Genomic DNA, 27,996 nt, shown 5'->3' on the forward strand with positions numbered 1-27,996 from the left:
ACCGACTCTCATCATATTCAGTGTCTGTCTATCTCTCTGCTGTACAATAGAGGCATGCTGGTGAGGGGAGAAGGAAAGAAAAAGCATGTGATGAAAGATTAGCCCTTCTCTGGAGAAATTCTTGGCTAGTGAGATTGATATCAGCTATCTGCTGGTATCAAACTCTTTTCTTTCTCTCTCCTCATGTATCAGAGCATGCTGGTCTTTCATCTTGATCACAGTATGGTTAATTGATCATATGTAAGGAGGCTATGTTTCAAAATCCTTCACACACCAAAGAATTCTTGTCTTTGTTTTGCAATAAGCACACGGAATATGACATATTTCTTAACTGCAACATAAAATATGGCTTATCTTTGGTAATCATTTATTACATACAGTTGGGTCGTACCAGTAAAGCCGTCATGCATAGAATAAAATTTTTCTCTTTCCCTTTCATTAGTGGCGTCATCATTCTAACAAACAAATAGCCTAATGAATGTGTGTCATCAGATGAAAATTATACGCCCAAGGAGATACAAATCTGCGATCAGGAGGCAACAGGTCCTGGGATCCACGCCACATCTTTGAAGCTGATATTACGCATAGATTGCCCTTATCAAAGGAGAGCTAAACCGATGGCACATACAATCCTCGACATGCACTTTGTTCCTCATCAGATGAATTTCTCACTCTCTCTGTGAGGACTGATGGGAGATCTCCTGTGAGATCGACCACGTATGCATTACACCTGTAAAAGTGTCCAGGAGTCAACCTTCAGCACCTCCGGGCAAGGACATGGCAGGATGGAAACATCACACCGAAAGAGCTTTTCTGTGATTTGTGTTGAGTCATTAATAGTGTGGCTAAATGGGAGGAAGTAGAGATATACCTTTAAGTACAGAACAGGATGCTGGCAATTAGCTGTGGTTACATGGAAAGGGATTTCTAGCAGTTTCTTGCCTGTCAGTGGTTTGCCATCTTTTGTTTCAGTGTTTATTTTGTTTCATCTAAAAATGAATGTATTGTTATAATGTACATTTAGGGGTTTAAACGTATGCAATTAAGCATTAAATAAAACAGTCACCAATTACTACCATAATATGAGGTTTTCATATTTTTCTGTAACATGCTACATAATATCTTGTTTTTAAGAATAACATAGCAAGATTGTTTCGGGGTTTTTTTTTAATGAAAAATTCTTGATGTCTTGATGCTAATTATTCTAAAGTGGTGAAACATATGTTCATACAAAAGCACTCATACTGGAGACTCCTTTCATTAATGCTAAATGAGCATCATATTACAGACATCTTGACCATGTCGTAGCATGTATTTTCATCTGTTTGTTAATAATGTTGAGTGACATACAAAACTCATATTTAGTTGGCAGTATATTAGAATGAGTGCATTTATACAATAATACATTGCAACCGCCATTTATGTCAAAGCTGCAACACACACACACACACACACACACACACACACGCTTTCTATAGTTGCAGCTTTGACATAAATGGCGGTTGCAATGTATTATTGTATAAATGCACTCATTCTAATATATTATATATATACATACACTTGGGGGGTGGAGGGGGCATTTTTAAAAGATTTCCGCTTTATTTAGTCTTTTTGGACAACCCTTTCATTGAAACCTGCAGTAAAGTGTTTCCTGATTCTATTTTTGTGAACTAGAACCACACTGAACACAGCTAAACCTGGATACCAGCAATCCATGTGGGAATATATTCTGCCTGAATGTCAAATGTAGTTTAGTGCATAATCTTTAAAATCTGCCCTAGACCCAAATAAGAGAAAGAAACATCATATAATAATAATAATAATAATAATAATAATAATAATAATAATAATAATAATAATAATAATAATAATAATAATTAAGAGAAAACAACAATAAAACTAAAAAAAAAAAACACAAACAGGAAATAGGACAGAATTGAATTTGTTTGTGATAAATTATTAAAGAAGCACAGCTGTTGCTAGCTGATTTGCTATAATCAAGTGAACTGTCACTAACAGGCCATAAACACCACAACCCACATGTTACATGCTATTAAATATAACAGAAGAGGCTGAGGTCTGAAAAATACATCTCATGACATCACTCCTCCTTTTCAACAATATACAGTATTTTTCTGAAAGTTGACTCTTCTTCATTTCTTAAAAAAATTGTGCTAGTTTCATCATACAGTATTTTGTATTGTCCAGGAAAAACCCAAACAAAGGAAAAACTCCAGCTTCCTGATCTCCTGCATCAGAAAAGCACACACATCCGATCACCAAAAACCTGAAATCCGGTGATGCACAATGAAGACGTCCAGCTCTCGTCCGCCTGGAGAAGTATTTCTGAAACAGGTCGCTCCTGCCACCCGTCGGACAATTTGGGTATTGCAGCTGTTCTGCCGCCCTGTTATTCAAGAGGAATCAATTTACTAATGAACATACAGGTCCAAGTCTCCATCCTGCTTTAGCCAAGCAACACTTAATTTCTTTAATTACACAGTTTATTCATTTTCTTTGCTTCAGCACATGCCCCACCATGGGTTGTTGCACAGAAATGTCAAGAATGGCGAACTTCAATCAGAGACATTTCAGTTCCATTAAATAATAACCACTGAAGCAGTCGGAGTTCTTAATGAGGAGCGTCACGCAGGGTGCCATGTGTGTGTTTTGTTCTTTAATTGTTTACTTTAGCCAGCAAGCTAATTATAGATTAGTGCTCTGTTTTCTGCTTTGCAGTGGGGATAGCAATTGTAGACAGGAGCTTGGCTGTGTCAACAAAGCCCTGAACTACATGTACACAAATAACCAGAGCCCAATGTCTGCAGCCATACACAGTATTAAGGTTTGCTCTCTCAAGAAGAATGTGATGCAAAGATTTTTTTTTTCTGTCTGTAAAATCTATTCTGGATTCTTGTATTTCATTTTACAGAGATGCTAGTATCAGACTTGTGTAGTACCAATGCTACATTTAGTCAGGCAATGAATGAATTGTTGAGGGATATGTAACCTTTAGGGACCTTAAGCAACATCCTACTGGGGTCCCAAGCATCCACTTCAATCATCAAGCAGACAACAATACTCTCACCACACACTATTAGAAACACCTGTACATCTGCTTATTCATGCAATTATTTAATCAGTTAATCATGCAGCAGCAGTGCAGTGTATAAACTCATGCAGATACAGGTCAAGAGCTTCAGGTAATATTTATATCAAGTAGAAAAAAAAGATAAAAAAAAAAAAAAAAATCACCTTGCTGATGAGACAGAACAGAGCAAAATGTCCCAGCTGGATCAAGATGATTGAAAGGCTACAGTAACCAAATAATCACCATTTATGAACATGTGAGCAGAAATGCATCTCAAAACACACATGCTGAATTCAACAGCAGATGTCCTCTTCTGGTCCCACTTCCATCATTCAGGAATAAAGGCTACAATGGGCATATACTCCAGAAAACTGGACAATTAAAATTTGGATACAAAATATTAGCCCAGACTAGCTAATGTATTTCTAATACATATTTCCTAAATCTGTGTTTCCTAATTTCTCAAATGCAAGCTGGCATGATAATAACCCGGACCATTACAGACTAGCTGAACGTAAAAATGGAGATGGCTAGCTGTCACAATACAAACTGCCTCGATAAATACAAAGTGTACACAGCAGCAGATACATTACAACACTGTGTGCTAGGTCTCGTTTTCTCTGTCACATCAGTTTAAACTTTCCGATGTTTAAAAAAACAGAAGGCAGATTTAAAGATACTAAGATTTTATTACTGTGATAAAGTAATTACGTTTGTTACCACAAAGAATATTTTAAGCTATATTTGGAGATATGTTTCCACTCTGATGTTTTTTTTTATCAATTAATGTTTATAAGTGGTGTATTGGTAGTATTGATGGAAAGAGATGAGTTTCCATTTTTAATTTTTTTATTCCTTTCACCTTTAAGTTTCTTTTTCTTGCCTCATTCCATGTATTAAACAATGTTGACATTAAATATCCTGGTCAAATTTCCTGGAATATGAAAGAGAACCTTCAAGTTAGGAAAAATCCTCTTTGGTGACATCAAGAACGAATGAAATAATTTATGCCTTTATCTTATCATGTGGTATATCACAGTCCTGCTTCCAAATGCTAATTAGTAACCGTTTGGCTTTTGTAAAAACCCTCTATAGCACTCCAGAGGTCTGTGCCACACCATTAGAGTGCATGCATTATGAATCAGAAACGTTATAGAACAAAACCATGTCCTGCTCCACCTGCCTCATCTTCCACCGAGAGTACAGTGCAACTTTCAGATAACAGTGTTTCAGTTGATGAGCGAAGGGAATAAAGAATTCATCTTGCCACAAGCCACACTGCTGATGATTTATTCATGAGAATGCCCAAGCTGGTGCCGCTGTTCTGTGTGTGATCATATAGACTAGAACATCTCATACACTACTGCACTAAGTAGCTTTTCTCTTATAGATGGCTAAATCATCTCATCCTCGCTCATCACAGATCCCAGGCCTAAGCCCCTATTGATTGATTAATCACTTCGCCGATGAACTAACAAACACTGACCTTTTGAAGTCTGTGGGGCGTTTAGCTCCCCAAAACGAGAGGAAAGTCTGTTTACCACATTGATTATTTAATGGAACATCAAGCGTCCACTTTTGTCACATGGTGAAGATCAATAGGATCATACATTGACAATACATTGACCTTCTGAAAGATAAGCAAACATCAGCAGCTTATTGCACTCACTGACATGATTCCATCTTAAAATTTATGAAAGCTATTTTCTTGGCACTTCATATTGAGCTACAAGCAAGACTAAAGAAATACAAATAAATAAAAACATGGTGCAAGATTCAAGATCTTATATTGGACTTATATTAAACAATAAAAACACTTGGAATTCAGAATGATTTATGAGTCGTAGTCTAGTCTTTGTGTAAACTCTAAAATTGGTTGGTTGCTTTTAAAATGCAGGGTACAGACATGATTCTCTTGAGAAAGTCAAAGAAGTGTGGAAAAATAAGAAAAAGTGTAAGTGCAAGAAATCTTTTTTCACACTTTACTTTGTTAGAATTGAGTTAAAACTTCTGAAAACTTAAAAGGCTGTCATATATATATATATATAAATGGCAGAAGTTTGCATAACATCAACATTACATTACCTAATTTTGTCATTCTAAATATGTATTAATGTTACCTCACATTATTATTAATTAATAATTACCTGTCATTTTCTGTAACATTATCGCACTGTTTAAAAATCTAATCCGGCATCATATTAGCCGGATTTTGTCAAATACGACTAAAATACCCTAATAATGTTGCAGTCTCCAGGTAATAAATATTATTTTTAATGCACATGCTGAATTAAAAAATGAAGTCAGAATCTTTGCTTAGCATCCTACCTCCACCTTGTTGGTTTAATACAACCATGATAAGTTGATAGGTTGTCCATAAAGGGTTCCCAAATAAGGCTGTTTTTAAAACCAGCAATTTGTAGAATGTGTGTGTAGAAAATTGTGTGTAGAATTGAACTAGGTGGCAGCGATTCTATAACAATAATTTGAACGATCGGATATTTGATACACGACTTCCCCAAATCAGGCCACTGCCTAGAAAACATAAATTAGACTGTCCCATCTGGACAGCATGTTTGCAACACAAGGCCTCACTTTACATCATCATCTGAACTGAATGCACAAGAAAAGGGAAACAACAATATCGCCGATCCATACTTCTGTCAGTGTCTGAACACGAGGCAGCAGACTTCTGGAGCAGAACAGGCTTTCTCAATGGACGTCAGCTCTGTTCAGACAAATAGGAGATGACACAGAACATAATGCACCAACTAGCTCCGACAACCGGGCCTGAGTAATGGCTCGTAAATTCAGAAGCCCCGGAGCACGAGCTGTCAAAACTCTGCAGTGCACAAACAGCTAATGTTTTTCATCCATTTTCCCTTACAGCTAAACTCAGCCAGCCAGATCCCAGTCAGTTTCCTATACCCCCCTCTCTCTCCACTCCTTTTTTTATGTTCTCTCTCTTCTCTCTACCATTCCAGCCTGTAGTGCAAGTCAGCCAGCTGTGCTAAAAAACATTTGCTTTATAATTAATCACGGCAATACAGTGGCGGTCCAGCGCACCAACCTCCCACTCCCTCCCATCAAATTCAAATCAATGATACAACCCCGAGCTCCCTGTCGATATTTTCCAAAGTGCAAAAAAATGCTCACCCTGGTTTGACCCAATAATGCACCCTGAGGGGGAGTGACAGCGGTGGACCAACACAATAGCGACTTTGCCTCCTAGCACAAGCACAGCACAGATTAGGCCTCATTTTCAACTTTCTGTTATATTTGGTTTAAGCTTTATGCTGGAAGTGAAGCAAAACATAGAAGGCAACTGCTCAATACTAAGCAATGGATGTCCTATTGATTTTGCAATCACTTTCTTTATAGGCCAATTGTATTCATAGCATTTGATTATATTTTAAATTAGGGACTGTTAAAATGAAACAAAAGGCCCTTCCCAAATTCTTCATAATTAAAAATATGGAATAAATATTTATAAAAGGATAATCATTTTGTGATTCAGTGAATAATAACATGTAAAATGAAAGCATTTCTTTGCAAATTTCACAAATATATTTGAAAACATGTAGACGGTACATCTGATCAGATTGAATCTAGCTTGCATTATCATGTTGACATGGCCTGCAAGACATAATGACTTTTATTTCAAACCATTCAATTCTATAGTTTGTTGTACAGCAGGAAACGGAGTTCTAAGTGTTGCTGAAGATGGCATTTGAATAAAAAAAGGGTATATCTTAGATTATTAACTGTATTGTCTGTTATTACACAACATACTGCATAGAAAATTTTAGTTTACACCGTATGTGTCTCTAATTGTGATCTCATCTTTTTTACGATCATTTTTCATGAAAAATAAATGAATTTGTCCAAAGGTTTCCTTTATTCTTATTTATTGAATGTTGATTCAGCATTATATTTTGGTTAATGAACTTGTATCGGTCCGAGTCTGTCTAACAGTTATTTTTAGCTTCGTTCAGTCACAGAGGTGGGGAAATTTGGTGCATTAGAACAGAATAGCAGTATAGTTTATTAACAGAATGTATTGCCAGTAAGCTATTTATGTAAATGTGATATGATGGATTTGTATGTGGAGTATGACATCAGAAAATAAACAAATTGTCGGTCGTAATTATTTGATTATATGACACATTATTGATTAAATTATAGATTTGATAATACGACAACCAGAAGTCAGTAAAATTTATAATTGTAAACTTTTTTTTTAATTTAGAATAAATGAAAGCTAAAAAGAAAATGCATTTAATCACTTTTTTACAAACCTTGACAGCTCACAGATTTCTAATGTGTTCCCAGACCATTCTTATAAATCTGCAATTGTCATATGTTTTTTTTTTTTTTTTTTTAAGTAATAACTCATTGTATTTAAAAAAACAAAAAAAAAAAACAACATGATTATTAACCCAATAATCATAAGGTAATAGAGCAAAAGAATGCAGTGTTACAAATGTATTTGAATGTACAGTGACAATACTTGACAAAGGAAATTATACATTTGTTGTTAGAGCAATGTGGGTTTTCTGTCCTAAAAACAAACAAACAAACAAACCTTGGTGTGAGGAATGAATGAGAGAATAAAGAACTTCTGAAGACGTTGTTTCTAGTGGCAACATCCTCTTGTATTGACCGTGTCCAGCAAGCAGCTGACGGTGATTGATTTTAGCTTTCGTTTCCAGTGAAAGGGGATCCTTGTGGAGCGTTGTGGGAATGCTTTGGCTCACTGATCAATGCTGTGGGTAAGTCTAGTCGCAGAGCATCAGGCCGACACGGTGTCCAAATAGCCCCCGACCTGCTCCAGCTCATATTCCAACCAGAAAAACAGATCCACACAAGTAGAGGTTCAAGTCGATAAATCTGCTTCTTATTCCTATAGATAGACAGACAGACAGACAGACAGACAGACAGACAGACAGACAGACAGACAGACAGACAGACAGACAGACAGACAGACAGACAGACAGACAGACAGACAGTAAATTTAAAATGAATTATATTAGTCACCTCCTATTTATTCAGACAGATAGCACTTTTATTAATAGTAGTGATGCTGTCATACATGAAATGCCAGAATGCAACAAATTGAATGCTACACTCACTTTTTTAAAGACTCTCAAATCAAAGAGATTGTAATTGCGGTTTAATGCTGCCATCTACTGAGAGGCAGAAAACCTACAGATTTGCACATTTTTGGTGTACAATCGATTCCAATGCAAAAAGAAAACTGTAAATATTCAAGTGCAGGTCTGTAGAGAGCAATAACAAAGTGTTTAAAGTTCATTTGTATATTTCATATAAAAATGTAATTAGGAGTCAAACATAGTTATTAAACTTCGACTTGACCAATGCTGAAATGTCTTTAGAATGGAAAGATTCAAGCTAATTTGTTTATTTGTTAGTTGGTTTGTTTGTTAGATTCATTGATTTATTGATAGATTGATTTAAAGAGAGAAACTTCCACAGTGTTGTAGAATTTCTGATTATAATTGATCAGATGTTGATTAAACAGTTGCTCTGAGAGCAGTTCCTGCAGCGAGAGAAAGAAAAATGACAGGACATTTACATTACTAAAACATTTTTAAGCTTATGGTAGCAAGAGAATTGTATGACAGACACTTTATATAACGGTATTTTTTAATAATGGAAATGCTTTCTGTAGGAAGTTGTTTGTTTAATATAAATAAAAGGAGTGTCAGCTGATGATGAAGTTCCTTTAATACTTACCTTTAATAATTTTTTTTGTTGTTGAAATTTTGGGTCATTGTGTTATAAGAATATAATTAACTTGGGGTGGTAACATGCTTTATTCAGATTTGTGGAACATGTGCTTTTTGAACATTCCCTCCACATGTAGTCCCCATTTACTTTTATAATAAACTCACTCTTCTGGGAGGATTTTGTGCAGTCAGCATTCCAATTCATCCCAAAGGTGTCCAATAGGGTTGAGGTTAAGTGAAGGAAAGATTCGATGTTACCACATTAAAAGACATCCTGTACAATTGTGTGTCTCAAAACTTTGTGGTAACAGTTTTGGGAAGAACCATGTTTGGCTGGAAATATTAAGTGTCATAACACTTTTGTCCATGGTTCATGGATGTGGTGAGGGAAGACATGCAGGTAGTTGGTGTGAAAGAGGCAGATGTAGAGGACAGGGTGGTATGGAGACGGATGATCCGCTGTGGCGACCCCTAATGGGAGCAGTCGAAAGAAGAAGAAGAAGAAAAAAAAGAAGAAGAAGAAGAAGTAACACTTTTGTCCATATAGTGTGTATTTGTCAGAGATCCAAAAATAATGTCTAATACATGGGATCATCAGTTTCAGTCTAACACATTTAGCCGGGTTGATGTTTTCTCTGCTCTAACACATATTAAAGCCATGTGAAAATAAAAGCATGCATTTGAATCCTATAGGTTTATGTATAAAAACATCTGGCTTTTATTTTCTAAACACATCCTCAGATAAAAAAAAAACAACACATGGCATATTAAGTGCGTTATTTTTTTTTTAATTAAACTAAAATGAAAAGAATAAGTACACTTTCACTGTTGATTTAAGAGGCTAAGTAGTAGTCAGGTGCTGCTTATCAAATGCCTTTTTAGTAATTAATCGTCAGTAAATGTGACTAGTTCTATAGAACTCAATGTTTTAGCAGTTTGCTGCTCTTGAGCATTCATGCGTGTTAACACACTGTCAAGGAGGAAAGACATTAGTAATTACCTTAGAGATAAGCAATTATTGCTTCCTATCAAAGTCTGAAGGTTTAAATGACCATTTTCAAACAATTTAAACTCCTCATTCTAAATTTCTATTCAGAAGTGGAAAACATTCAAGACAGCTGCTAATCTTTCCAGGAGTGGACATCCAGGAAAATTCACTCCAAGGTCACAACACCCAAGGTGTTGCTTAGAGAAATTGCAAAAAACCCAAAGTTACTTCTCAGACTCTACAGGTCTTAGGTAGCATGTAAAATGTTAAAGTCCATGCCAGTACAATTAGAAAAAGAATGAAGAATTATGGTTTGTTTGGAAGGATGGTTAGGAGGAAGGTCATTTAAAAGGGTTGTCCTTTGGAAGGTTGAGCAAATTGGAGATGTTTGTCTATAATGCACAGCACCATTTATGGCTAAATCGAACCCCGCATTTCAGCACAAACACCTCAAACCAAATGTCAAGCATGGCAGAAAAGGGGTAAAGATTTGGGCTTGTTTTGTAGCCACAGGACCTGAGCATCTTGCACTGATCGAGTTGTCTATAAACTCCTCTGTATACCAAAGTGATCTTAAGTCAAATGTGAGGCCATCTGTCTGACTGCTGTAGCAAACTATGGAATCGTGAGGTGAACTTATTTTTTATTTTTACAAATAGTTTCTTGATTTTTGTCAAAATAAAGAATTGACATGGTATCAGGTGTTCTTCATCTGAGGCTGTATTAACCGAATTCTAAGACCTGATAAGAACCAGATTAATTTTATAATATCCTGATAGATAAAATCATAGAACTCAGAGGGTGTATTTTGGACAAGCTGATTAGGAAAGCCAGCTCAGTCCTGGGGATTCCTCTGGACACTGTACAGCAGGTGGAAGAAAGGAGGATGGTTGCAAAACTATCATCACTTCTGCAGAACGACTCTCACCCCCTGTATGAAACAGTTTCATTGTTGAGCAGCTCCTTCAGTGACAGACTGCTACATCCTAAGTGTCTAAAGGGGCGATACAGACGGTCTTTTCTCCCTGCTGCTATTAGACTTTACAATCAGAGCTGCTTCCAGTGAACCAGTCACCATAATACACACTGTTATTACTGTTTAACTGTGCACTAATAACAATAAAACAACATGTGCAATAACAGAAATAAAAAAAAGAATAAATAAAAAAATGTTTTGCAATATTACCTGTGTGCAACATTACCTGCAATATGTGCAATGTTAACTGTGTACCTGGTGGTCTCTTTTTTTTTTTTCTTAATTTTAATTTTCTTAAATCTTAATTTTTACGAGACTGGTGGAAAAAAAAAAGTTACCAACCCAAATGTGCCACTAGATGTCAGTGCTGCATTACACCAATTTTTGCCACAGCCCCCAAGCACCCTATATATATATATATATATAATACAAAGGATTAGACTTTTTTTTAACCTAAAGTACAAAATAAAAAAAGAAGAATTATTTTATATATATATATATATATATATATATATATATATATATATATATATATATATATATATATATATATAAATAAATGTACATGGATAAAGACCTGAGATCTATATTAACACGAGGACATTTTCACAACTGTTACACACACACACGCACACACACACACACACACACACACACACACACACACACACACACACACACACACACACACACACACACATACCAGCACAGTTTGAGCCCCAGGAAGTTAAAAATAACCAGACTATAAAGTGTAATATCTAGCATAGCAACTGATCACACTAAGCCAGTTGTTCTCATACTGGGAAGATTTTACATGTTAATTAATTTAGGCTGCTTAATGTAGTTCTGCCTACAAATACTCTCTTCTTTGCGTGTTAGTCATGTATGCATAGCTTAAGTTAATACACAAGGCATTTTTAACATCACAAGAGACTCGATTTCACATTTTTTGTCATTGCTATTGCGTCAGAATGGCTCCTTTTGAAGGTGGTCATAATGTTATGCTCGATCAGTGAATATCTTTTTATGTATTTATTTTTTCATTTTTAATCAAATGTACAGTATATGTTGTATAGACAACAGTTTAGAACTTCTCGTTCCATCATCTTTATCATCATCTTCATCCTATGCTATGATTTCCTGTACATTAAAATGAAGTTCTAGTAGGTCACTTGTGCTTGCTGTTCACTTAAAGCACAGATGGGGGAGCAGCATGACTCCTGCACTTTCCCCACCTCTGCTCCTGCCCATATTATTAAGCATTTATAAAGCTGACTTTATAAATAAAGTGGCTTTACAACTTTCCTCCAAAAACCAGGTGCTACAAAAAAGCAACACAGAACTCATTAAAATAAAGCAGTCCTGTCCATAGGACTACATAAAGTATGCATGTGGAAAAGTGTTCAAACAATGTAAAGGCACATTACAATAAATGCAAAAAAAAGAAAGACTATACAGCAGGTACAATGAGTTACTGCAGTGCTGAACAATGTGAAGTGTAAAAATATTATGAATATGTTTCAAAACACTTTGCAGCATTTTTACTGCCATTAGCTGCAGCTAAGGAATGTGCAAAGTTGCAAAGAAGTCGGAATGGTTTTCATTTTGGTGTGTGTTTGTGTGTGTGTGTGTGTGTGTGTGTGTGTGTGTGTGTGTGTGTGTGTGTGTGTCCAGTCCCTGTACATTGATGAGTATGAGTCAGAGTTAATAATCCATGTTCTGAACAATAGAATAAACTACTATAGTTACAGGAAAGTGGTTGCCTGTTGGTGCCTTTTCCTTCTGTAAAACACAAATATCACCACAATGTACAGGGACTCGACACTACTCTAAAGTTTTTAACATTACTCAAGCATTTGATTTGTGGGGACACATTGTTTGGTGTTGTGGATGGGAGAAAGATATTAAGATATTATATTAAAATAAATATAATATTTTGTCCAGAACTGTAGGTAATCTTGTAGATAATTGTCATAAGACATTGTGATATTTATTGCAGACCTACATAGATCTTACATGTGCCATTACCAAAAAGCTTTAACACTACAAATGTTTTGCATTATACAGTATATAAGAATTCTTTTAATTATTATTTTTTTATTTGCTGAGGATATTTGGGTGTTCATGCGATTTTAATTGGATTACCTACTGTATAAATTGTATTAAGAATTGATTTCAAATCCAGATGTTTTAAGCAGAGACAAGCATGGAATTTGCTTAAAATTTGCTCTGCCAAACAGGATGTTGTATTTAAATAATTAATCACCACTTTCATAATTGATGAAACCGACAATATTTGTTTGTATTCAGTTTTTGGATAAATATTTAGATGCAAGATCTTTAGGACTGCATGAGGATTTTCTTGCATCATATTTATTGTTTCTTAAAAAATATTCATTGCCAACTTTCTCTTCTGTTGTTCTGGTTTATCTAGGCCAATTTTAATGTAGGACAGAAAGAGAAACTTTCTATGGCACAGAACAAGAACTAGGAAACCCTGCCCTAAGCAAATCATTTGGACCCTAATCGACTGCATTGCATTGTGGGATTTCAAGAGTGCACTAGATGTGTTCTTTTACACTTTCAGACAGAACATAACTTACCAAAGTGGTTTCTTAGGTACATGGTTATTAGGATAAAGAAATAGTTTTGGACATACAGGGACATAAAATACTGACTAGTTTCTCCAGCCTTTTTTTCATTGTTTCATTCATTCATTTATTTTTCCCTTTCTGCCTCTCACACTTTGCCCTTTGTCATTTCAGTTTTTGTTTTTGACAGATTTTCTAAGTCTCCCATTTTTTTTATTTTGTATTATTTTTGCTTCCCTTTCCTATTTTCCTATCTTTTCTCTTTGTTTCATCATCCCTTCATCTTAGATTCATGTGTCTTTAGTAATTTCTTAATCCTGGTTAATGATTGCAGTGGAACCAGTAGCATAAGTCCATTAAATATAGTGTCACACTAATAGATTCTTCATTCTCTGATTGATTTATTTACTTTTTTATTTATTTATTCAATTTATATCATTCCTATTTGCAATTCATTTTTTTAAATGTATTCATTTTGCCATGCTTTTAGTGCTTATTTTCTTTAAAAAAAAAAAAAAAGAAAATACTGTTTTGAATAGTGTTTATGGCTAATCAAGTGTTTTTTATTATAGATATATTTGGGATCCTCTTCTTTCTTTGTGTGTGTCTGAACTTTTTATTAAATCACTGATATAACCTACTCTGTAATATACATTATGCTGTATTATTGGACATGTTTGTCCGTACTATTAGACACTTTATTGGAGTAGTACGTAGTGTTGTAGTAGTGTTTATCATTCAGTAGAGGGCGCACTTTCTCCAGAAAAAGCGTCCTTTATTATAGGTTCTTGAGCCCAGACTGCAGAGCTGATGGCTCATAGGAAATGAAGTGTAAAAGCTTTGCCAGGCGGCTGTAAGGAAATTGAACATGATCTTTAATTCGAGTTAAATTTCATCAATTGTCACATGTATTATTATTACATTTCTTCTGATTTCAATCACAGTGTTTTTTGTAAATTCAATGCTACACCTATGTAGAAACGTTATTCCTGCATATGTTATTTTGCCAAAGGATATTTTGCTATCATTTATAGTTTTCGGGTCATGTGGGAAACTTTTTTCTCTTGAAAAATAAAACAACTTTTTTTCTGAAATGTTTACATTTCTTATTGTATGTAGGCCAGTTTTATTTCTCTGAGCTTCTGCCTTCTGGATTTTGTTGCCCCACATGAGAACCCCAAAGTTCAAGTTGTAATAAGGTTTTAATGTTACTAACCTCAGGCTAGTATTAAAATAAAACTAGGTCGAAGTGATCAGATGCTTCAAAATGTCTCTTCTTTTTTTCTCTCTCTCTTTTTTTTTCAATCACTGCTTCAATATCTATTCAGATCACTATTCATGCTGTCTGCTTTAGGCATTCACAGAAATCTCATCATTCTCCAGCCTCAGCATCATTATGGCACATAACAACTTATTTTGTTATTTAAGTTATTGAGTTATTTGGAATATCTGCCTACGATTCACATCACTTCCGCATGTTTATCATCTAGTAGCTTTGATGTCAGACTTGGAGAAAGAAAAAAAAGTTTCAAGCAGACGTCACCTGATTAGGTCTGAAGAGAGGAGAAAAAAAAACTTCAGGATTAAAAAAAAAGAAGAAGAAAAAAATGTGTCCCCGCCCCCAAATGAGAACAACTCCGCCCACCAGCCAGTCGGCCCGAGACCCCCTTAAACACTTAAAAAGAGGTGGATCACACTGACGCTCACACACACATAGCCTACTCAAGACTTCATTCACTCCAGCACTACCTTCCTAAGAAGATTAGAGTGGGGTTTTTTTGGTCGCTGAAGAGATCAGCAAAGTCTATATTCTTCCATTACTTTTTTTCCTCCTCTCTCCTGATCATGTTGAGGATGCTAAAGCGCGTGCAGTTGCGCCCAGGCTCGTTTTTATTACTCCTGTGGCTCTGTCATTTCATTCAAGAGCAAAAAGTGCAAGGTGAGTACTAACTTCTGCATGTCATGCTTCAAGACATTACTGTCTGGCTCTTGTTTGTCTTGTTGAGATCATTGCTTTTGAGGAAAAAATAAATGAATAAAAGAAATAATTGTGCAGATTTCACCCCATGCAAAAGTTTTTGCCATGTTTTTGCTTTGCAATGCATTGCATTTCTGTGCTGGTTAGAAAGAGAGAGAGAGAGAGAGAGAGAGAGAGAGAGAGAGAGAGAGAGAGAGAGAGAGAGAGAGAGAGAGAGAGAGAGAGAGACAGGTGCGTCTCGTGGTGTGTCTGATGGTGTTCCCAGGAGAACAGAGATGTTTATATGTATATACAGGCTGTTTATTAGATACAATCTGACCTTAGGCCGGTGTGCACACAGTTAAGTTTTGTTTAATTTTTTTGAAAAACATTACATATAAATCACAACAGGGATAAGAGAACACACACACACACACACACACACACACACACACACACACACCATTGAAACAGCGCCGTTTGGAAAACCGAGGGAAATCATGTGGAAGAATGTCAGATTGGACTTGAAAATGATTTGCAGTTAGATCTGAGTATTTTTATTTTTGTAGTCTGATCTAACTGCCTATATATTTTTAGATCACTGTCCACCGAGACATCATTTCAAGATGATGATGATGATGATAAGAAGAAGATGTGTATTTTGTATATCATCTTATGCTCAGCTTGAATGCAGTCTCGATCCTGTACAGAAAAGTTTGATGAACCCTGCTGGGACTGAAGGCTTTAATTGGACTGTCTGGCGCATGGACTCCCCGAGGCACAGGATCTGCTTTATTAATAAATAAATGGGGCATTAGGGAAAAGCGTGTCTGGGCTGTAATAAGAACAGAACTCGGATTCTGATGGATTCGGACATTTCCGAGGAGGAATCGCTGTGATGGAGTGATTTTTTTATTTTTTTTTGTCTGAACAATCTAACAGTCGGGAGAGCAGTAGAGCTGAGACAGCGGTGAGAAGAGCAGACAAGAGAGACAGAGAGAGAGAGAGAGAGAGAGAGAGAGAGAGAGAGAGAGAGAGAGAGAGAGAGAGAAACTGGAGTCTAGACTGGTGTTCACATTGTTTAAATGGGCGGCATTAACCTCATTACCCACAAATTACTGCTGTTTGATTATTCCGGGAAAAATCTGGGACGTTAAGAATCAGACTGGTCGAGTTTGTTTGGGGGGTAACGGTGTGTATTGTTTATAAAGAAATCAGAAAACATAAATCATGTTTTTTTTTTTATATATATATATAAATGAGAGGGGGAGGTGTGTTTTGTGGGTGTGTGTCAACTGAGTGTATTTTAATTATAGGATACAAGTTGGCTTTTGCTTAGGACAAAATGTTTTTATTTTAATAATAATTGCTTGGAGGATTTAATGTAGCCAAGCGAGAAAGGTTTTTTTTTTAAGCGCGGCTGCAGGTGAGGTGCAAGTCGGACCAATCTGGCAACCCTGGAGAGTCAGTAGGCGGCGCGGCGGCTAATACAGACTGCACGTGTTGTGTCTGGGTCAGCGGCTTCAGACTTTAATGCGACTGGCTGTTTCCCCACCCCGCCCTCCCCCCATCTCTCTCTCTCTCTCTCTCTCTCTCTCTCTCTCTCTCTCTCTCTCTCTCTCTCTCACTCTCTCTCTCTCACTCTCTTTCCCCCTCCTATTTTTTCTTCCAGCTGGGAACTGCTGGCTCCAGCAAGGGAAGAACGGTCGCTGCCAGGTGCTCTACATGCCAGGCATGACCCGGGAGGAGTGCTGCAGGAGCGGGAGATTGGGCACCTACTGGACCGAGGAGGATGTCCCGAATAGCACTTTGTTCCGCTGGACCATCTTTAACGGAGGAGCGCCCAATTGCATGCCATGCAAAGGTGCGAGTGGCACTGAGAACACAATAAATTCTCTAGGTCTTATTCAGTCATTCAAGTTCAGGGCGGGTCTTGTTGAAACCATTCATGTTCGAGATTACCTCAGGCATTTCTGAAGATCTCCAAGATGTTCCGGGAATCTTTAAACGCACCTGGCCCACATGTTACTGAGCTATATAACTCCCAAGTCGGTTTTGCATGCGTCTTAATTAATGATTTATTAACTGTCTAGACTTTGACCTAAGACTTGCTACTTTAAGCATTCAGAAGTACCTGCGTGACTCATTACCATGCATTAAATGATGGGTCACTTTCCAGTCACTGCCATCAGATCACACAATTACATCAACCCCATAATTAAGTCTGCTAAGTTCTTTTGCCCTTGTCGGATTTTAGAGACGTGTGAGAACGTGGACTGCGGACCAGGGAAGAAGTGTAAGATGAACAGAAGGAGTAAGCCACGCTGCGTCTGCGCCCCTGACTGTTCCAACATCACCTGGAAGGGACCAGTGTGCGGCTCGGATGGAAAAACGTACCGTGATGAGTGCGCACTCCTGAAATCAAAGTGTAAAGGGCACCCCGATCTGGAGGTGCAGTACCAGGGCAAATGCAAAAGTGAGTGTGGCTTTATGACCAGGGTTACACTAATAACAACCAGTAAGCCATTAAAAAAAATTCTTAGGGAGGTGCAACAGGTAGCATTGCAGCTTCTTGGATTCAGGTTCCACAGTTTGATCCTCTGGTTGCTATCTGTGAGAAGTTTCCTCTGGACTCCCTGGTTTCTCTCTGGGAATTCTGAATTGGTATAGTTGTGTGAGGTTGTAGTGCATTGCAATGCTGCCACCTACAGTAGGATGTCTTCCTGACTCACACAGTGTTCCCCAGATTCACCAGGATCAAACACTTGCTTAAGTTAAATGAATGAATTAATAGGGAGCTCATAAATCATCAATGCTTCAGTTTCAGTCTGAAGGTCCTACTTTGAAAACAACAAAAAGAAGAAAATTCAATTCTCCCAGTTCTGTAGAGCAGTTTAAATCAGCACTGATATTCAAGAGAGATTTTCAAGATACTTGGCAGCTCGTGCACCAGGAAAAAAAAGCATCTATCCAAGTTTACCTTCTGTTCTTTTTTGTTTCCCTCCAGAGACATGCCGTGATGTGCTTTGCCCTGGCAGTTCGACGTGCGTCGTGGACCAGACCAACAACGCCTACTGCGTCACGTGCAACCGCGTGTGTCCTGAGGTGACATCATCCGACCAGTATCTGTGCGGCAATGACGGCATCGTCTACGCCAGCGCCTGCCACTTAAGGAGAGCCACGTGCCTGCAGGGCAAATCCATCGGCGTGGCTTACGAGGGCAAATGCATCAGTAAGTGACATGGTGAAAAAATACTTTTTTATAAATAAAATAATAAAAAAGTTTTGGGAGCAGATTCTAGCGCCAACATTCCAAACCAGTCCTGACCTTTCTTACTCCCACGACGATGGCTCGCAATTATTATTTTGCAAAGAAAGGCCTGTGGGTGTCTAATTGCTTGCAGATGCTGGCCACATCAGCCTGTCTCTCTTATTACAAATCGAGTGTAACTTCTATTTTTTATTTATTTTATTTTTTTTGTGCAACCTCGACCTCCCGAGCGCTGTTAAACAACCATGCTCGTCCCTTCTGCCTCATGTGATGTAGATCCAGAACAAAGCATCTGTTTTCTGTTTTTGCAGTTCCCGTGAGTCTAGTCGTCATCTGCATAAAAAACGTTTATATTCCCTTCTTTTCCAGAGGCCAAATCTTGTGATGATATCCAGTGCAGCGGAGGGAAGAAGTGTCTGTGGGATGAGCGATTGGGACGCGGCCGGTGCGCGGTCTGTCACGGCGAGCCGTGTCTCGAGAGTCGCGCGGACGAGGCCGTGTGCGCGAGCGACAACACCTCGTACCCGAGCGCGTGCGCCATGAAGCAGGCTGCATGCTCCATGGGCGTGCTGCTGGAGGTTAAGCATTCAGGATCATGCAACTGTAAGTAACCCCTAGCAAAAAAAAAAAGAAACAAAAAACAAACAAAAAAAGACAATCCAATGCCACCATCACACCCTTCCAGCATCAACCCCCACCCCTTTGCTTTCTTCGTTAAAATGCATTGCAACTCAACCCGCTGTCCAGATCTAGGAGAGGACTCAGCATCGGAAGTGCATGACTGGCTTTATTCAGTTGCTCATTTATAAATATTGTGTAAAACCACTGAAGAGTAGCTACTAATTCATATGACTAACAATCATATATGAGCTGACTTTTTGATTTTTTTTTTTTTTTGCCGAGATAACACACTGTAACGTTTGAGCCCTGCTCAAATTTGCCATCATTTACTCAAACAGGCTGCAATTTCAATGCTTTTTATTTGATTTGAGATTGTTCTTTTCAGTGTAGACGGTACAATATCAAATCACACCAGCTTGTAAATTCCATCATGCTAATTTCATGATAATCGTGTAATTGTTTTATTTTTAATACTGTCTGTTGTCCTTTGTTTTGTTTTTGTTTTTGCTTTGGCTGTAATCAATCATATCAAAATGCACTATGTCATCACGACATATAACAGTTATGCCAATCTGTACGAGGGTCAGTACGAGCATCCAAGCATAAGGTGGTTGTAACATTGGTGCTGGTGCTTAAAGCTTCAATTCTGTGATTATCTTTTGCTATTATCAGATCAGGCCAGTGTAATATCTGTGACATTCCAGTTAAATAATAATAATAGGGAAACACAGTCTAACACTCACAAAGGGACCAACTTTGCGATCACCTTATGGAACATGCAGCATTTTTTATTTGATTCGAGTTAAAAACATTTTTGCAGAAAAAAGCAACTTTAGGAATATTTCTGTTTGAGTAGCTTTGTGGTGAACGTCTTGTCTTACTACCAGATACCAAGGGCTTGGAACACCAAACGAACTTCCAGTCTTCGCTAAAGATTCATTGTGTTCATTCGAGACATCGCGTTTGGTTCCAAGTCCTTATCAAGGACTGCATTTTGTTTTGTTTTTGTTTGTTTTTTCCGTTGCTTTGTCTGTGTATTTTGTTGTTGTTTTTTTCCTTCCGATTTCCCAGTGTAAAGAATTCTGTAGAATGATATACCTCAAACGTGTGACTGGTTTTGCTGAGGTCAGTGTAGAGCATGGGATGAGCTTGGTGCACCGTGTCAGAAATGGAAAAAATAAGAAACCATAAGAGCCAATTCTATAACGCAAGAGCACTTTTTTTTTTGTTATGTTTTGTTTTGTCCTCTTACAGGAATCTGCGAAATTAGAGCTGAGTCCATGATGCCCCCCTTCCCCTCCCCACTCAATGATCAGAACCCTTTTGTACTGATTCCTATTATTATGTAAAGCTTGTTGCGTAATTAAGTGTGAGGGAAGAATTGCATTGTGGCCTAAATACACCAACCATACACATGCACGTACACACACACACACACACACACACACAAAATAATTTTGATGGCAATCACAGAAGAAAAAAAAAACAAGCATTCACTTAGATTCTGCGCTGTTGTGGTCTTTATTCATACAACAGCTACCATATATTCTCCCATATAGCCATTACGGAAGACCAGGAGGAGGACAACGATGATGATGATGATGATGATGATGTTCATGATGATGATGATGAAGAAATAGAAGACCAGGACTACATGGCTTTTGTCCATTTATCACCAATACTGGATGGATAAACAGCCATCAGCCAGGGTGGGGTGGGGGTGGGGGGGGGGAGTCCTGTGGCAAGGAAAACCATGTCCACACTGTACAAATGTGTATGCTAATTTATTTTTCAACGAAAAAAAAAGGAAGTATACATACAGTTCAGTCTGATAGATGTTTATTTATGCAGTGTTTTCATAATTTATACCTTTACGATGTCTGACGTACTATCTTGATCATGTTATTTGTTTTCGTGTTCAGTTGGTTTTTATTTTTTATTATCTTATTCTTATTATTATGAAGAAGAACTATATTTGTCCAAAGAGAAGCAGTGTTATTTATTGTGAACGCTATTGAGTGTGAAGTGTGCAAGTCTTCTGCAAGTTGTAAATTGCATTCCCCTTTCGCTGTAAAAAAAAAAAAAAAAAAAAAAAAAAAAAAAAAAAAAAAAAAAAAAAAAAAAAAGGAAGAAAAGCTTATGGCTATCCGTTCTACTATCATAGATGTTTATTTCCCACCTATCTGCATGTCAGCCTGTGTGTTTATTTATTGGGAAGAAAAAAGAAAACTGTCACTCTTTTAATGTAAATGACACATTTCAGGTTTTTGTTTACTCTTCAAATTGACCAAATGGATTTTTACTTTATCGTGCAAAATTGTAATATTTCATCCATGAGCCAGTTCTCAAGATAACAAAAAAAAAAAAAAGATTTGTCTTTCATGATTTTATTTTATTTTTTTCTGATTTTACTGTTGTGTCTTAGTCTTATAATTGGCTACTCAGCATTGTTACATTTCATTGTAAAGAAAAGAAACCGTGCCATCAATGCATTTGTTATTTTCATGGCCAACGTTTTGCTCTGTAACACCTTCGTCTGAGTCGATGTGATGATCGATTATCAACATATTGAACATGATCACTTCTTATTGTTTTTTTTTTGTTTTGTTTGTTTTTTAAGTACATTTTTATTTTCTGACATCACAAGATAGTTATAAATATATAGTTTTGTATTTTTTTAATGTAAATGTCATATGTATATACAAAGTTTGATGGTATTTGTACAGATATGAAGAGTGAAACAATAAAAAAATTAATAAAATGAATGTGGTTTTATCTTAGTGAGTTCAAGTTTATTTCAGTATATTTATTTCAGTATATAAACAGTGCAGAGATTCATGAGGTTACTGTGGAGGCTAAAATTAATAAACTATGAAGATGGATTTGGACTGTAAATAATATAAACAGTTGACTACAATGGCTATAGGGTGCAACTGTTAGGAACAGCATTTCATTCTGGTGTCCATCAGTGAAGAGGTGACCTTCATAATTATGCAACTTAAAATTAAAATGGACTTTCAGTGTAATCCAGAAAAAGATGGGTTCCACTGGGTTTCTCAAGGTTTTTTTCCCCCTCATACCATCTCAGGGAGTTTTTCCTTAACAATGTCATTAGGAATAAATGTATAGAGACTAATTTATGATGCTAAAAGTTATAAATCACTAAAACTGCCTTGGCACAATGTCCATTGTTAAAAGCATTTTGCAAACAAATCTCATTTTAGGGTGGATTATAGCTACTTAAACTAAAATGGAATTTTAAGAATAATTTTATAATGAAAAATGCATATATTTAAAATATTATACTCAAATAACTGGGGGGAAACTACTTACAATTTCTCAAACAACAACACCAAAAATAACTTCTTGAAAGAATTTGCTTAAAATTCAGTAAAAGCTATTTCTGGATCCAGAGATTATCCCAGGTGGGCACCAGTCCAACATGCATGCATTCATACACACCTAGAGGCAATCTAAAGTAGTTAGTTTAAAAACTGGCATGTTTCTTGGAGGTGAAAGGAAAACAGAGACTCCAGAGGGAACCCGGCAGAGAAAATTCACATGGACAGTAACCCAAACTCAGGATCGAAGCCAGGACTGTGGAACAGGAATTTGTGAAGAGGCAGTGCTGCACCAATCTGCCATCCTGCATGGAAACTTCTGTTATTATGTATATGGATAAACGTCTGCTTAGTTCAAAGCTATGCATATTTAAAAATAAAGATTCCAGAAAAAGTGTTGACCAAATATGATGACTAAATCAGCACATGGAAACCTGCAAGCTTTCAAGCCATCCTCTTAAAGAGTCAAAAGTGTTGTCTGATGAAAGTTGGAAAAAAGAACAAACAAGTCCAAGACAGACAGTAAGAAGTTTGCTGATGGACACAGAAAATCTTAAAAGCACACAGATATTTAATGTATTAGTTACGAAAACTCCATGTTTAGTGATAAAAGACTGCTTACGGCATTCACAAATTCTTGTATTGTGATTCTTGTACACAGGGAAATACAGGGCGCTCTTTTTCTGTTCAGTTCCTATTTGTAGGGGTGCTAATAGTTTTGAAGTCAGTGCTTTTTCCTAAGGTTTAAGAAACAATGAATACTGGATAAAATGTCAGGGTGGCACAAGGAGTGTTGCCTCCTCACAGCTCTAAGGTCGACAGAGTTCTGGGTTCTCTGGTTTCCTCTAACTTTCCAGAAATAAGACCAGGAGGTGTGTTGAGTACACTAAATCTTCCTCTGTGTGAATGTAATTTTTCCTGTCAAGGACTGGCATATGATCCAGTGTGTATTTCCACCTCACACACACTAATCCCTGGGATAGACTCCTTATGCACCTCAGTCATAATCATACCACTCCCCAGAAAAAAACAAGTAAATGAATATTGGGAAAAACCTTTAAATTGTAAAATAAATATATACATCATTTGTGCATAATTAATTTTTTAGCCTCTTCCGGTCGATGCCAAGGTTCTACAGTGACACTTAGTTAAAAGATTTCCAATCGGTAAGACGTAATAAATCTTTGGAATTGTCTAGAATACGGGTTTTTTTTTAACCACTTGTGTAGCATGTGCTCAGTGTGATTCAGCAGTTATGTCAAAATGATAACATTCCTATTTGTTTTATGTGTAAGTACCTTGTACATTTAGAAAACAAAATTACCTCATGAATTTTAATCCACGATGAAATCTTCGAGTCTGAATTACTACAGGATGCTTTATTAGATTTTTCATCAAATGTACATTTTACAATAGAAACACAGAGATCAGGGGCCGATCCAAACAATCCGACCGATCGTCTATTTGGCGGATCTCCGAGTCCTTTTGTCCCAGGAGAAGTTCGCGCCGTATGACTTGACTCTCGGTTTGGGGGTTTTCTTCTCTGTTATATCATAACTCCATCCTGTAGAAAACAAACAGATTGATGGCAGAGTGATCACATCTCTTTTACATTAGAACAAATAAAATCCTAGTGGAAATGAAAGCAAATCTACATGTTTCTTCTTTCTCAGATCGTACCGTTCTTCTCGGCGAAAGCAATAGCTTCCTCCTTAGTGCTGAAGGTAAGGACCATGTTGGACAAAGGGTCAGCCCTGTAGAAAAATAAACAAACATTTAAATGGAGAAGAATATAAAAAATGAACAGTACACCAGGACACCACTGCAAATATGAGAGCACACCTTAAATTAGTTCAATTGAAATAGGAATGTGTACTAGACAACAGTCTAAATCAGCAGCACAAAGACAATTGAAAGGAGTGAGTTATTAGTTAAGATTCTCCACATCTGACTGTAATAAATTGTATGACAGTACGATGCAGCTGGTGGGCTACTAATACTAACTGGAGGGGGGCTTAAAAAAAAAAAAAAAAGCTATATGCTATGTATTGTATATAAAAAGGGTTGTACTTGGTTATAAAGGTAAATAAGGTTATTCAAGAATTTGTAAGTAACTATTAATATCTTAACCTACACTATTTTTATTAATGGTAATTTATTAAAGCTGTGACAGTGAAAAAACTAAATGTGTGGCTCTTAGTCCAAAGTGTCTGTTAGGGTTAATCTCAAACACAGGTATAGAAGTAGTATTCAATGCAATTTAGAAAAGCCTTGAAATACAAGTAAGGAGAGTAAACTGGATCTGAAACTTTAGGGTATAAACGTACGTAGAGGACCAGCCCATCAGAGGATTCTCCCATCGCTCGCGAGTATCAAAATCCATCTTCCACTTCTTGGTGTTCTGGACACCTGACTGCATGGCATTGCGAGGGGGCACAAAAATGCGCACTTTCCGAGTCTTGATGTGCTCCTCTGGAACACCGGTTATCGACGTGATGTCCTGAATTTAAAAAGAGCGAGAGAGAGATTTTTTATTTTTTTTTGGATGGTCATTATGTTCAGTTTGTTTTTGTGTTTTTTGCAGACGGATGATCCGCTAATGGGAGAAGCCGAAATAAGATAATGATTATTGTTCAGTTTTTAGAAGGTAAACATATTTTTGGCAAAAACATCCCATAGTCTACATTTGGTGAAATGTGATTTGGAGCTCATGGTAGGCAGCCAAGAAGGGAAGAAAAAAAAAAAAAACAGCAGCATTAAAGAGCTTGGCAGGCCTCACACACTTACACCTAAAGAGCATAAAAGCCCAAATATTTCCTTTTGAATGTAGACGCGCACTTTGTCTAGACAAGCTAATTTCTCACACTTGAAATGCTGCGAGACGGCCTATTGTGATATATTTTTTTTTTCACCACAGGGTTCCAGTCACAGGCCAGAAACCTGGTTTTTAAAGGTGTTAAGAGTGAAAACACTTCCTGAAATAAAATAAACTTGGTCATGTTTATGAAAAAAATCCTTCTGCATAAACAATAAATTAAGCCTTTTGTCTTATAAAAAAAATAATAATAATAAAAAATAAATAAATAAATAAAGGCCTTTAAGTCATTATTTAGTTATTTTGCTCAGAAAGCCTGAACACGGGTTACTTTATGACTAAACAAATCCTGCTGAAAGTTTTTGTGCTGAGTTTTCGAGGAATTAGGCAATGAGCTATTGGGAAGCTGGCTGGCCACACACACGCGCGCACGCGCACACACGCACGCACGCACGCACGCACGCACGCACGCACGCACGCACGCACGCACACACACACGCACGCACACACACACGCACACACACACGCACACACACACGGTAGCCACCCAAGGTTCCAACTCTTAGAAGCAGCTCCCCTTTCAATTCTCCTTCACACATATCATTGGCTATTACAACTTCAAAGAATCAAAATTTTGATCAGCGTCCGTCATCCGCCCGTATGTTCACTGTAAAAGCGGCTCTCAGGCGAGATCTGTGGGTTGAATTGGTGTGTGGGGAGTTTCCGCATAACATTCAGATGTATAGAATAACATATGGTCAAACACAGTACCATAAGGACTTGTTTGTGCAGTTACAGGGGTGAGCCTAGATTAAAAAAAATTCATGTTTTTATTGTTAATGTCTCTGTTTGGGCTTGGACCCTATACATTTCTCAATAAAGATATTTCAGAGTTTACAAACCTTAACAGAATTTTTTTTACTTTTGCAAAAGATGCTCAATGCAAACTCATTTCCAATGCAAAATATAACACGCTACTGTGACCATTTTTGTTACAGCAATTCTCCAAACACATAGACAGTATAGAATCCCATAAACATTTGATATGCCTTTCCAAATATTAGTATAAGATCGATGGAATTAGCAAGATCGAAAGAAAAGAAAAAAATCTACGGAATTAACAGGACGTTATTATAGCGTTGATATTTACAAACTGCTGGCGAGAGAAATAACGTACAGAATAACACACTCGTTCTCAGTGCACAAATCGAAAAACACACTCCACTGCCCCTGCAATGTAAAAAAAAAAAGAAAAGAAAAAAAGTGTAGTCTAGACTTTTATGCCTGCATACATTAGAGCAACAAAAACTAGGAGGGTGATCCTTGCAACAGACGACAGCACAATGGTCTGTGCACAAAGCAGGAGACGGTGGCTTAAATATGGTGCTTTTTAAGAAAGAAAAAAAGGGGGGGGGAAACAAAAATTTGGTGTGCCAAAAAAAATAAAAAAAATAAGAGGAACCACAAAGGGGGGAAAAACGCTGCACGTTTCTTCAGCCATGTACAGGAAGCAAAATGAGAACTATGAAGTTTGACACTATTCACGGGGCCCTACAATCCCTGGTATGCAGACAGAATGCCAGGCTTAAGAGCGAGGGGGGGGTGGAAAGCTGGCAAAAGTGTTCGTCACATAAAAGCGTGTCTATATTTCTGACACCTCTTGCCGAATAAAGCGCATGGGAGCCCTTTCACACGGAGACCGAGGGGGCAAGCCAGTCAGGAGAAGGATGAGGGGACGAGCACGTCGGCTAACTCGAGAGAAGAAATGCAAAAGAGGGGGACGAGCCAAGCACCTGAAATCAGGTACAGACTGACTCTTGTTGGACGTCTAGACTTTTGAGATGCTCTGGGAAAGGCATCAGAGCTCAATGACACTATCCAGCTACATAAAATCTCAATACTAACATGACTGTATGGCAACAGTACTGATTAGTACACGGCCATAAAATCTGCTACAAGTTGCTGCTGGTGTATTTCCAAGCACTCGGCTCAAGCCACTTAAATACTCTGCATCCTGCAGTAACCCCATGTTTTACAGTATGAAGAAAAATATAGGTATCGCTATCTAGAACCATATTAGGGCTATAATGATGCAACATAATGTATTGCATCATATCTAGGAAAAGTAAAGCTTTTTAGTAAATGGGATGCTGAAGCTCAATGAATGGCAGCTAAAATATGACTAACTTTTTTGAGATGTTTGTAAACTGCATATTTATGAACTGGTGCTCATGTGGGGGGTCTCACATACATTTTATGAACAAAAGTTTGTGGACCTGACCCATACGATTCATATGTGCTTTTTAAACATCCAATTCCACATTTAGTCCCCCAATTTGCTGCTATGATAACCTCCACTCTTCTGGGAAGAGGTTCCACTAGATTACCATGACATCAAAAACACATACACAAATACGTTGTTAGCAACCTTTCTTAAGGTTAAACCTTCATTTTTTTTTACAAAAAAAATCATTAAACTTGCACTTCCCCCTAGCAAAAAAATCTAATCCATTTTAAGTCTGAGGTACAATCCGAAAGAGATTCACACCAATAACAGAAAGCTGTTGCATGTTGGCCTCATTTGCAGTAATTATA

At 37.3% G+C, this 27,996-nt stretch overlaps 2 protein-coding genes across 2 annotated transcripts in view; one reads left to right on the forward strand and one right to left on the reverse strand.

The window, feature by feature from the left end:
• The first annotated feature begins 14,852 nt into the window (after positions 1-14,852).
• On the forward strand, positions 14,853-22,020 carry fsta (follistatin a). The gene is made up of 6 exons (XM_083527029.1): positions 14,853-15,335; positions 17,026-17,217; positions 17,611-17,829; positions 18,361-18,585; positions 18,994-19,227; positions 20,805-22,020. The coding sequence occupies exons 1-6, from the start codon at positions 15,242-15,244 to the stop codon at positions 20,936-20,938; spliced, it is 1,098 nt and encodes a 365-aa protein (XP_083383155.1). The 5' UTR covers positions 14,853-15,241; the 3' UTR covers positions 20,939-22,020.
• A 1,930-nt stretch (positions 22,021-23,950) lies between these two features.
• Positions 23,951-27,996, reverse strand: part of ndufs4 (NADH:ubiquinone oxidoreductase subunit S4) — a 21,393-nt gene continuing 17,347 nt past the window's right edge. The window contains exons 3-5 of the mRNA XM_083527084.1: positions 24,914-25,086; positions 24,267-24,340; positions 23,951-24,150 (exon numbers count right to left, since the gene is read on the reverse strand). Coding sequence (XP_083383210.1) covers positions 24,047-24,150; positions 24,267-24,340; positions 24,914-25,086 — 351 coding nt within the window. The 3' untranslated portion in view covers positions 23,951-24,046. The remainder of the gene's footprint in view (positions 24,151-24,266; positions 24,341-24,913; positions 25,087-27,996) is intronic.

The sequence above is a fragment of the Silurus aristotelis genome, assembly GCF_946808225.1.
Source record: "Silurus aristotelis genome assembly, chromosome: 23".
NCBI lineage: Eukaryota > Metazoa > Chordata > Actinopteri > Siluriformes > Siluridae > Silurus > Silurus aristotelis.